This window comes from Falco rusticolus, chromosome 9 (genome assembly GCF_015220075.1).
Source record: "Falco rusticolus isolate bFalRus1 chromosome 9, bFalRus1.pri, whole genome shotgun sequence".
Lineage (NCBI taxonomy): Eukaryota > Metazoa > Chordata > Aves > Falconiformes > Falconidae > Falco > Falco rusticolus.
The window spans coordinates 43,150,419-43,162,967 of record NC_051195.1 but is presented as its reverse complement, the minus strand read 5'-3'; the positions used below and the strand labels follow the sequence as shown (position 1 = coordinate 43,162,967).

The window sequence follows — 12,549 nt, the reverse complement described above, 5'->3', positions numbered from 1 at the left end:
TTTGTTCTTTTAAACAGAGCCCAAGGGCAGAAGTTTGAAATTCTTCATTTTGAATAAACACTCTTACCAGTACCTGGGTAGATGTCTCCTCAATCTGTAGGTGAATTAAGAAACTGTTTGTGTGCTACCTGAACACTCAAATTTAGCTAATAGGAGCTATAGACTGTTGCTGACAGGAATAAGGTGAAAAAGCAACGAGAAAGCCATTGTGTTGTGTTTTCATTCCACTGAATTTCACTCCCCATTTCACTCCCATGTGCACTAACAAAGAATCAAATCCCAGTGCCATTCTCGTGCAATTCACTCAGTGGCAGTTACTTTGCAGGCATACTATCCATGAGAAACAGCTTTGTTATAAAATATAGTGTGTATTATTGGGGTTTAAGTCATGCTTGTTAATTTAATGAATGTTGTTAGGAGATACTTATTTCACAATCTTGAAGATTTCAGTAACTACAGTCCATTGATATCTACTTCAATAGTTTTGTTGCTCTGTATGGTAGATATATCTCTTCATAGTACACACCTCATTAATAGATGCTTTTTTACCAAGTTCCTGTGACAAAAGGACATGTATATTACTGTCAGTAATTGGGGCAATATGAGCATAGTAAGGAGAAGATGGGCATGGGTTAGGAAAGAGCTGGGTTGTATTATGGGCTTTGCAATTAGCTTGATTGATGATTTCAAGAAAATCATTTTGCCTTTGCCACTCTGAGGCTTTACAAATCAGCACAACGAGGATAATGGTAATGAGTTTTTTTGTGGAACGTTTTGACTTCTGTTAATGTAAAAGACATTGTAAAAGAGCTAAATGTTTATATTAGGCTTATATTATTTCTATATTGCATATAAAAATGATTCCTCATTTTACAGATGCACAGAATTTATGTAATTATGGTTTTGCATAAATATGTAACAGTTTGCTAATTCCTTCTTTCTATTTTTTTTTTTTTTTTTTTTAGTTTATTTCAATGCTAATACCATGATCCAGTGCTGTGGTGTGAATCCTATTTTGTGTGCTCTCGTGGATAGGATGAAACCTTCTTTTTAACTACTGTTTTAATACTCATATGCAAAGTGGATAACTTATTTATCCATCATTGAAACATCCCCAGTCTAATTTTGTCTTTAATTCAATAGACAAATCCCCACTGGCTCCAGCAGCAGTTGGATCAAGCTCAGGGCTGCTCAGAAAGCAATGAGTGTTTACAGGGAACTTGAAGTTCCTTAAATGAACTGTGTCATAAACTTGCAGGTAACAGTCACTGACGTGGAGAGATGAGAGCAGAAGTGTCCAAGGCTGGACACAGTGAAGCACAGGGCTGGTTTCTCAAATGCTGCACAACTATCGACCATCAGTAAAGCTGTTACTGTTTGGTGAGGCTTGATACCCTGCCAGGGTGTCAGTGCTGTGCCATCTCTGCAGTGGGTATAGATGTAAGCAGCAACACACCGAGTTGCATGATTTTCATCAGCACATACTTTAACTTTCAAATATCCAAGAGTTGCACTTATTGCAGAACTGTGCACAAATCAAGCACGAACATAGGTAACACTGTTGGGCTCACAGGAAAAAGGCACCCAACCGAAAATTAATCCCACCAAAAAGAGGCAGGAATATTCTGAGAACCTGATGGAACTAAAATTTGCCTTTTGGGCAGCCAACTTCCATTTCAGTACCTCCTTCTCTGCCCTGTGTTACTGCCTTGGTTGTACTGATCACTTCATATTTCCTTTTGTCTTGCAGGGAACTGAGTGACAGGACTACATACACATACCAGGTTGTCATTGTTTCCGGGACGGAAGAAAGCGAGCCTTCCCCCGCGCTTGTGTATATCTCTGGAAGTGGATACTGTGGAGACGGGATTATCCAAATGTAAGTCTGGAGTGAGCAAACAGATAAATCTGGTCACATGTACACGGCCAGAACCTGAGACTAGAAAGGAATTGATGACCTCTGATGTCTTCTTAGTTTAGGCCGGCTCTCATCTGTAGATAATGACTCATGTGCTTGATGATTACCAGGATGATGACATTTAATTGGAACTTAGACCCTGCTATCCTGGCACCAGTAGATACAGACAGAGATAAGATAATGGAGTCCAGACAGCAGGATCGATACAAAAGTACGCTATATGCTGTTTATGCTGTTTGTTAGTGTATCTGTATCTTTATACATGTATATGACATTTCCTATGAGGAGCTGAAGTAAGTGCTGGAAAAATTCTCACAGCCTTTGATGCTCTCCTCACACGTGAAGTCCCATGTGTCTGGCAGCTGGTGGACAGGGTAAAACCCTGCCACATGTTGGGCCAGGTTCTTGGTGCAGCCTCTCATTTGACTGACCACTGGAGCTGGGATGTATTTGGAGGTGATAGATTTGGCCTCTGAAGGAGAGTGCTGGGAACTGCATGTTCTCAATCAGCAGCTCCCTCTCGCCAGCTGCCAGTCCCCAGATCCCCTGAAAACATAAAACAATTGTTCATGACTATTGTTAAGGTTTATTCTTTTACTATGTTGGTCCTTAAGGCTACCTGCTTCAAAGCTTCCTGGCATTAGGTAATGTAATTATTTAAACTATGAAAGTAACAACAAGTAAGTGTTTAATTCAGCCAGTATTATTTGCTTGAAATAATGCTGACCGGCAATCGTGTAGTACAGCTCTGTCAAATGATATACCTGGCAGCAAGGATTTGCAGGATGAGGCCCAACAGGCAGGGAAATCAAAGAGAACAATCAAATTACATGAATCCAGGGCAGTGTTGGAGAGAGAGGTGGAGAAAGACAGATTAATTTTGCTTTCCATAACTTTTCTCCTACTGTTATGTTTGCACATTCCTCAAACATCACTTGTGGCTTTGCAGCAAGCACTGAACAATAGCTGAGCTGCCTCAGGAGCAAGCAGGAACCAGGCTGTGTCACAGCTTGGTTGGTTGTGGCCCCACTGGCAGCTGCGGTAGCCCCTTTCTCATCTGGTTCACACTCTTCTCCCCACACGCTGCTGCAACCATGCGGGTGGGCACAAGGCAGGAAGGACCCCATCCCTGACACCGACTGCCCTCCTCCAAGTGCTGTCACCTGGAATAGCCCAGCACCCAGCTTTATGCCTCGTTATTCCCATGCTGGGGTCACAGGCTGGCCCTTCCAGATTTAATACAAAGAGTTTCAGAGATTCCTGTTCTCTTTTTCCCCACCTGCTGAGTTGCAGCCACATGAGCTATGAAGGAAGTTGCTCACATCCTCATCAGAGAACAGCAAGTGGTATCCACATGTGCAGGAGAGAAGTGGCCAGGCAGGCCTGTGAATGAGGAATGATGAAAGTCAGGGCTGGAGGAGAAAGGGAGAGGTATTTTAAGGGTCGGCACACAAAGCCGCTCTACTGGATTTCAGGGCTTTGGGGTTCTGCAGGGGGGGTGCAGCAATCGTCGGGGATGATGCCATTTGCCATCTAACTCCTTTTTGCATGTGTGTGCCCTGCCTACAGAGACTTGGGGGAAGAATGCGATGATATGAATAAGATCAATGGTGATGGCTGCTCCCTATTCTGCCTGCAGGAGTTATCCTTTAATTGCATTGGTAAGTCTGGCTCAGAGCCCTTCCACTCATGGTGGGCAACAACTCTATGCAGAGTGCAAGGAAAAAATAAACAGTATTTTCAGCATTTCTAGCTGAAGAATTGTCATGGAAGAGAGAAAAAACGGTGGAATTTGTAGGTTTGAAAGGCGAACATATCTTCCCAGCTTCTGGTCATTTGGATGGGAAATTGGTTCTGCTGGCTTTGAAACAGCCCAGGACTTAAGGCTAAGTCAGCCATTGTGGGACTGATCCAAAGCCCATTGAAGTCAGTGGGTGGTTTTCCAGGGCCTTCAATAGGCTTTAGATCTGGCTACGTGAGAAGACATGAACTGATTTTTTCTGGTAAACAGGAGGAGGAGCGAAAGGGGAAGGGACTGAGACCAGAAGCAAGTCCAGCTGAGGTCACACCTCCTTTGAGTTGCAAATCAATATCTGAGGATCAAAGGTCTAGCTAATCCCCTTTTTCAGAGGTGAAAACTACTTAATCAGATTTCATTTGCAAGCCTGGTTTGCTCTGATTAGCAAAACCTGTAAGCACAATGGCCGGAAGATGCTCGAGCTATCAGGGATAGCAGGGCTGCAGTTGTGAGCTTTACATATTTATTAAACTCTCTAGGAATGCTGGGGGCAGAGAAGGGAAATGGAGACCCATTTACACCGCACCTTCGGTGGGGCAGCCCTGTGCTGCGGGAGGGATTGTGTTTCCCAGCCAGGGCTCAACGAGGTCTGGGGAAGGAGGAAACACGCAGAGCTTCTGAAACCAAAGTTAAGGTTTATAAAGGGCTTTTCTCAAGGCATTTTATGAGATTCCTTATCTGGACTGACCAAATACCTGTCTAGTGATCCCATGCCTTCAGCTCAGGGCATCAGTTCTAAGCAGATAATATAATGTTGGCAAGACTGAAATTTGCTCTTTTTGGCAATCTGATGATTAAATCTTCTGCCTGGAACAACATATGAAGGACCTCACAGGCATCGTGTTTCCCTTGGGTGGTAAGCTGGGGGCTGCTTGTTTCGTAATAACGGCTACATTTTTACTTCGGCATCCCACACCGGCAGACTTGAGGTCCAATTCGGTGATGTACTTATTTACATATGTAAATAGCTCTATTGAAATCTGGGCATATTTATGGTCACCGTTAATTGTGACTATTGGTGGTCTGGAAGTTACGTTTGTGTTTCAAATAACTTGCTGCATTCAAGCCTCAAGCACTGAAAGATATTAGTCATAATATTTTGATAGCGAGATAAACACTTGCACAAATGTTTTGGGCTCTCCAAAGTCAGGCACAGTGCGAGGTTGGTTCCAGCAAGGGTTCAGGTTGGAGCTGAATGGTTACATCTGTATCACCCTGTTCAGCAGCAGGTCTGAGTTCCTTGCTCCAGGGCTGTACTTGGACCACATCTCAGTGTTAACGCTGAGATGTGACCCAGGTTATCCCCTTCTCCCCTGTGTATGTTGGTTCTCAAGGCAACTGGGTTGTGTGGGCTGGGGAGGAGCAGCACCGTGCTCCAGGGGAGTCCATGTGCTGGGGCAGGAGCGGGGTGTCCCAAGCCTTGGGCATACAGTGGTGTCCTGCAGCTCAGCGCCGCAGCCTGCTTTATACCTATGTACATCTTCATCTCCAGGACCTGCAATAGGGGTGGTTAAGAATGTGGAAAAAACCTGTCTGACAGCAATATGATTAGAAAATGAAGCAACTAAACCAGACACACAGATTTTTTCTACATCATTACAGAGGCAGCGATTTTTCAGATTTGCTTGTGTGGAAAAGGAAAGGGGAATTCCAGAGGTAAAAAGCTGTGTGTTTGTCGTGGGTTTGTTGTGGTTTTGCACTGATTGCAAAAGCAAATGAAATCAAATTGTGTGTTTAATACTGAATATGAGGACTCAGGTGAATCACACCAGCTGAATCAATGGAAAGGTGTCTGGACACAGACCTTACAAATGTTTTGTTGTGTGACTTTACAAGTGCATGTGTGTGGTGATGGCCTCAGCATGCAAGTAGGGTCTGTGAGGGTAGACCAGCTGCTATTGCTTTTGGGCAAACACTGCCTTCATCCAGTCCCTGGGAAAGGTTCAGGGAAAGATTCAGGACCTGCAGAACAGGTCCTATTGGCTTTTACAGCTGCTGGGTGACCATGGATGAGGACATCAAGAGCTAGGGAGAAACTGCTGGCTCATCTTTCAGACAGATGAGCAGTGCTGATTTGTATTCTGCTTTAACATAACAAGCATTAAAATCTCACCAGAAAACATAAAGGTGTTGAGGAAGCAAGTGGCAGTACATATTGCATAATAAATAATTAAAAAGAGCAGAAATTCAGCTAAACAAAAGTCATCTTTGAGACTGGCGGGGTGTTTTCTTGGAAAATACAGAAAGCTTGGGTCCCTGTTTGAGAAGCACAGAAAAATAAGTGTAATTTATTTCCGTGTTTACAAGGCTAACACATGTTATAATCCTGTAGGACAACAAGTAATTATTTCAGACAGTGTTATTTTTGCAGTGATGTTCTTGTTGCATTATGTAGCTCTTTAGAGCCCCGGGAATCACTCCCCTTCACCAAAGAATTCACTGAGCCTCAAACACATGTTCAGAGGCTTTGCTGAATTGGGGGCCTCAGGGTTTGATCTTGCAAATGCTTCCTTCCAGGCATGTTTCTGAACTACCACAAGGCATTCTTCAGACTTCAGCAAATCTAACCACAACAGTGAATGCAATGCTTGTCACAGATTGTCTGCAGGATTGGGTCCCACACGGCTGAGAATAATCACTCAACATTCTGTTTGCAAAGGCAGGGCTGAAGGGGTATGGTCGGGGGCAGTCCATAGCAGGACGTTTGATAGCAAAGCCCAAGTGGATTTCTTCTTTCCAAAGCAGAGACCATGCAAGTCACCTCACTTGGTAGAAAATAAATACAATGGAGCCCGCAAACACCATCAAGCTTTAGATTTAGAGCCATGAATCAGAACAGTTTGGGTCTGAAGGAGTCTCTGGAGACCTCTGGCCCAAGGACAGCCAACTTCAAAGTCAGATCCAGCTTCAAAGTTGGAGCATGTTGCTCAGGGCCATGTCCAGCTGTGTTCTGGAGATCTCCAAGGATGGAGGCAGCCTTCTTGCAGGTGTCCCTATGCCTCTCTTGGTCCCTTTGCCTTTTAGGATCGTGAAGTTTATGTTTGGTTTTTTTTTCAATTGGTCCAACTTTCCTTTGAATAAATGGCACAAGGCTCTCAAGACACTTTGCACTAGTGCCTGTAATAAAATTAGACTCCCCCCTCCCCCCCTCGGTTTTGTTTTCCCTCCTCCTTTCCTCTCTAATCAGATAACAGTGGATCAATCTGCTCTGCCACGGGAGGAGGGGCACGGGGGATGGAAGGAGGGAGGCAGGGAAGGAAACTGTGTGGTCTTACTGTCAGGCTGTCCTGGCCTTCTCTGAACACAAAGCCGAGTAACAGAAAACAGATAAGATTAATAGCGTTTTCTTCCTGCAACATGCTGAAGAGCGACAGTGAGATTAATTAATTAATTAATTAAAGCATCTGGCAGTACTCCTTTTTTAAGTTCTGCAGTACACTCACCCTTCCCCATCCTGAAATCTATCATCTCTTCTTCCCCGCTCCCCGCCCCCTCACCCCCCCACCCCCCCGCCTTTGTGTAACAGATTTTGCACATTTTATCTGCTCCGCACAGAATTTGGTTCCACGGGGAAAGTTTTACTTTGCCTTTCGATTTGTAAGAGACGAGCAAATCACCGTCATGTCCGCTGTGACTGATGCAGCCCTCTCCTACCTCTTGGCTGCTTTGCTTTCACCTTGCTTTTGATTACTCCTGGGATAACCGATTTTTGCGATTACTGTGGATCTCAGCCAAGTTCAAGCCGATGCGTCCTGTGTAAAACAGGCCTTGGTTGTAAGAGTTATGATTTACAGTTGTGGGAACTCAAAGCTTTTTAGCACTTGATCCATTCCCACTGGACTGTTGAGAAATGGGTGTCTAACAGGCAGCTGAGCACCTTGTCCTTGGTGTGCACTCTCCCACACACCAACATTGTACACATGCATCTAGATATATGTGTGGATGCTGAAAAAGAGTGCTGCTTTCATTTGCATTCCTTTTGTTGAGTGTGATGTGCATTATGCATTGATTTAGCTCACCAGTGCTGAAGAAAGAGAAGGATATAATAAAAAAGATGCAGAGATCAATAAAAAAGAAGGGAGGGGGAGAGAAAGTAATATGAAAAGAGATGAGTAAAGGCTGATAGACACATTGAAACACAGCTGGGAAGTAGCTTCAGAACTTCTATCTACCCTTAAGTTTGCCTGGTAATTTATGGGGTTTTCAGTTGCGTCTTATTGGTGTTATTATTGCTACACTTTATCTCCTTTGCTTATAAGGGACTCTTTGCTAAAACCTTTTTACAGCAAAGCAGGGCAGAGCTTCTGCCAACTTCCACATGTGAGCAGTCCCCCTGAAGAATGCGAATGTTTCAGGTTAGACATATGTCTCCATGGTTTGTTGGATCAGGGCCTCAGGGATGTAAAATACAAAGAAAAGGCACAGAGTAGAGGAAAAGAGAAAAACATATTTAGCTCTTGAATTTACCACCGATTTCTGGCATGCTTGAAGCATAGTCGCCAGTGGTTGTTCAGAGGAAAGTATGATTTTAATTTGACAATGATCCTGAAACACCTTTCCTTTCACTCCTGCTTGGCCTCAAATTTTTTTTTTTGCTACCTTACAAATCTGGATCTGTCAGAGGCCTCTCCCTCCAGCTGTGAGCCTTACCTTTGTGGGAGCTCTATCCTTTACCTCTCCCATTATCCATAAATTAAGCATAGCACTTTCCCCTAATCTTATTGTTTGGTGGGCTGCATTGCATTCAGGGAAATGATTAATATTCATGAGCTTGCTATCTCTGTTTGGTGCATAATCCTCTAGGGAAATTGCAGTGTTAAATGAGTGACACAAACCTAATTTTATATGTCTTTTCTTTCCTTTCTTTCTTTTTCCTTTTTTTCCCCTTTTTGACAGAGAAGTAATGTGCTTAAAATAAATTGATGGATGACCATCCATATTCATTGTGGGCATGCTTTGAGAGCACGCCGCACTCCCATCCTCTCCCCCTCCCTCCCTCATACCCCTGCACAGGAACACGGCTTTGACTGCCGAAACCGTGGCCCCACACAGCAGCTAATGGTGATTTTGCCTTCTTTCACCAAGATTAAATAGGCCTTGGCTGACCCTGCTGAGGGCTTTCAGTAGAACAACAGCATGGGAGAAACCCAGCCACCTTGCAAGAGAAACTCAGCATCTCACAGGGCATCAATAAGACTAAAGCCTTGACCAAGGAGCTTGGGAAAGAGCATTGCTGTCAATAAAGAAACTGAGGTTCTATAGAAGAATTTCATAGCAAACAGCAATGAATTTACTGACCGGGGCTATTCAGATGATGTTTGTGTGAATCCTTCAGCTTAAGGCAAATTCTTTGAAGCTGACTGTTTCCTGCATCTCATGGGAGTGTGGCTACATGTTCTAAAATGTCCAAGCACTCATTTGACAAGTTAGTAATCACAGCATTGTCATAAAGTCTCCTAAAGTGATTTTCAGACTGTTGTCATTAATAGTGCAATCTTAGCAGGGCCAGCTGAGCCACAGAGCAGAGAGAGCAGGCATCTCAGGCAGCAAAATACAAAGGACAGATGTTTTTTTGTGGGGGAGAATGTGGGCTGCAGTGGTATTTGCCTGCATTTTTCCCTAGGCCAGTGACTCCAGCCCAGCTCAATCCAGCTTTGGTTTTTAGGACACAGCTACAACCAGAGCCCGACAGAAGAATTTCTCCTTTGCTTGTTGCATGCCTCACGCATTACTGTCCATGGATCAGAGAGGCTTCCACGGCTGGTTGTACTTCCCTCCTTAGAGCATCCTCCGTGACTCAACGGCAACTTGCTGTGCTTACAGGGAGATGCTGAGCACAAGACCTGCCTTTGCAGTAACATCCAGTCACACACACAGACAAGCAGTCTGTTTGCCTCGATGAATGGCACCACTGCGTTTTTTCTCTTGGGCTCCTTCCCAGCCTCCCAGGCAAGTGGGCCAGGCGTGGAGGAGGGCCACGCTGGCCAGCCTTCTCGTGGTCGTGGCGCTTGCTGCCTTGTGTGATAGAAGCCTCAAGATTTTCAGTCAAACAGGCCACACTGGCTCCTGTTGGCTAGCCACAGAGCAGATAATGTCTTACTACCACTGCCAGAGATGGAAATATCCTTTCGCTTAAGTGACAAAGGCTCGTGTTCTTGGAGGTGAAATATCAAATTTCAGTGCCGGGCTCTACAAGGGAGTTGTAATTGTATCTGTCTGCAGCGCGCAGATCAATTGCATAATTATTGTGCTCCAACCGCTATATCATACCGATGAGCCGAGTCATGCCAGACAAAGGACAAGCCCAGGAATGTATTTCCACAAAGCAGCTGAATTACCAGGGAGCCACGATCCGCAGATGCATTATGCCTGCCTGCTCGGTTCAGGAGATGCTCAGACACGATTGTCATATTGTACAGAAAAAGCCTCCTGCGAGGCCCCTGGATGCACCACAGTAGATTGCAACACCCACATCGCCTTCATTTCCAAGGTGTCTGGTTTATTTCATTGAAGAAAAATGTCACATTTTATTGATATGCAACTTTATTCGGAAAGGCCTGCCCAAGCTCTGTGTAATGGTTTTCCTTTTTTCAAATCAGAACATCCAGGAAGGAATATAACTCTCGAATATTTTACTGTAGCAGGAAATATCTCTGTTTCTGGCTTATTCAATATTAAAGAAGAGATTAGCAGATATCCTGGAAGCAGGCCATGCTATTCACTCTTTTCCCACTGAAGCCAAAGGTGAAACTCCCATAGAAATAAATGGAGCAGGTTCTGCGATCACTCAGCAGCCGGCTTCATGTGATCTTCAGTGGAATTATTTCTCCTTTTGTGACAGAAACCTCTGGATACGTTTCTTCTCCTCTGTGAACATAAACACCAGCGCTGAAGATGCCGATCAAGTGACACGGTGGTAAAATCCTGCTTCTGCAGAAACTGCTGACACCGGCGAGCCTGTGATGTGGCCCTTGCTGTGTCTAAAAAGGCCTGCACACCTCTGCACAGACCCTTCAGGGGTTAAAATGTGAAGCTCGCTCTGTTCCAAGAATTTGTTACTCTGAAACAATGCTACTGCATTTTTGTGTGTGTGTCTGTGTGTCCCTTTTTTTTTTTTTTTTTTTTTTCGGACAAATAGTTATGTGGCATGAGGCTTGTTATAGTTGGAAACAGCCCTAAGTAAACAGCTGAGCTTAAAAATACTCCTTTTTTTTGTCTGGCCTTTTTAAAAAAATAGTAGTTATTGCACAAAAGAAGACTATGCTGATGCCAATCACTGCGCTCCAGCGGAAAACAGGAAGCCGCCCCGAGTGTCTGTCCCCAGCCCTTTGACTATATGGCTTGGACATTAAAAGCCTTGTCAGAGGATGTGCCCTGTGCTATGAATTGGATCTCTTTATCTTTTTTTTTTTTTTTTTTTTTTTTTTTAATGAGGTGGAAGGCTGCCTATCACAGATAAGTGTATATCCTGCATGTCTGCTTCCTGATCTGTGCCAGACTTCACTCATTTTGTGGGCGACGTGCTAGCCTTGCTTTGAACAGGTACCTGTGCTGGGGGGTTACCTGCTGAGCCACAGTGGGTCTGACTGGCATTCCCGGGCACTCCCTAAATTCTCTGCCTTACCTTGTGCATCCTTTCATTTCTGAACCCTGGAGGAGGGGGGTGTGTTTCAATACAGAAGGCTGCCTTTTGCACAGTGCTCAGGCAGCTTAAAAGGCAAGGAGAAGTGGAGTTTGCATCATTTTCTGGTGCGACACACAAGACCCCCAAGATCATTCTTGATCCTGAAGCCCAGCTGCACCAGTAAGCAGGCCAGGTCTTGCCAGTCTGTCTCTCTTAGATATCCCCCTTCTCCAGGCTGATGGCTGCCACAGAGGTTCCCAGGTGTCACAGAAGTCTTTGTTGAACCACAGACGGCCTTTTCCCAAAGCAAGGGCAAGAGAAGGACTTTGGTTTGGCCCCAATGATTTTGTGCCTTCGGTAAGAACTTTGTCAGGGAAAAGGAGCTCTGGCTGCCTGAATGAACACACATTCCCCGAGTTCAGATCAGGATCCTTCAGCATCTGTTGTCAGTCCCCAAGAGACATTGTCTCCTGCTGCCAGGTGCTACGCCTGCAGACATTTTACTGTTCTAGATTTAAGCTGGTTTTCCAGGCAACCGTTTTTTAATTTTTTGAAGTCAGTTTTCCTTGAGGACAAACCAGATTTCCTTCATGTTCCTTCCTCTATCTCTCCTTCAAATCAGATTCAGCCTTGAAGTGAGAAGTCCACAGTGTTGATGAGCATCGTCCATGACGCAGGGCATACGTGACCAATACATCACCATGCCCTTCACCAGCTCTTGGGAACCTACAGACCTCTGTGGAGACAAGAATTTTCTTGTATTACCAAGGCCCTGGGTACTTTTCGTGTCGCAGTAGTTGAGAAAAGAACAGAAAAGACATTTTGCACCATTATGGAAATAAAGATGTTAGCTACTGCTCCCTAGAAATATACCATTCCTGACACTGCCCTCCCCAGCTTTGAGTCTGTAGGACTCTACGGATTTAACTGAGCTGTGTTCACACCACTGTGGAAAGGGAAGCAGCCTGTTAGTTTTTATTCTGTGAGGGCAATCGTAGGAAGAAACAATCTGGTCGTTCTTCACTTTGCTTATGAAAATGTAAAGCCCAGCATGCAACCTATCTAGCATCCAGGACCACAGTGAGGATCAGGAGTCAGAGCTGGTGCTCTATCCCTGTGGAGGGAAGAGCCTCTACTGCTTGTGGGCAGCACACCCAGTGATGCACCACATGCAGCTGTGGTCAGTTGATGCCCTCATCACTCTGCTCA

General features: G+C 44.7%; 1 protein-coding gene across 1 annotated transcript in view; it reads left to right on the top strand.

The window, feature by feature from the left end:
- Positions 1 to 12,549, top strand: part of PAPPA (pappalysin 1) — a 181,553-nt gene that overhangs the window by 90,650 nt on the left and 78,354 nt on the right. The window contains exons 8-9 of the mRNA XM_037400862.1: positions 1,751 to 1,879; positions 3,488 to 3,579. Coding sequence (XP_037256759.1) covers positions 1,751 to 1,879; positions 3,488 to 3,579 — 221 coding nt within the window. The remainder of the gene's footprint in view (positions 1 to 1,750; positions 1,880 to 3,487; positions 3,580 to 12,549) is intronic.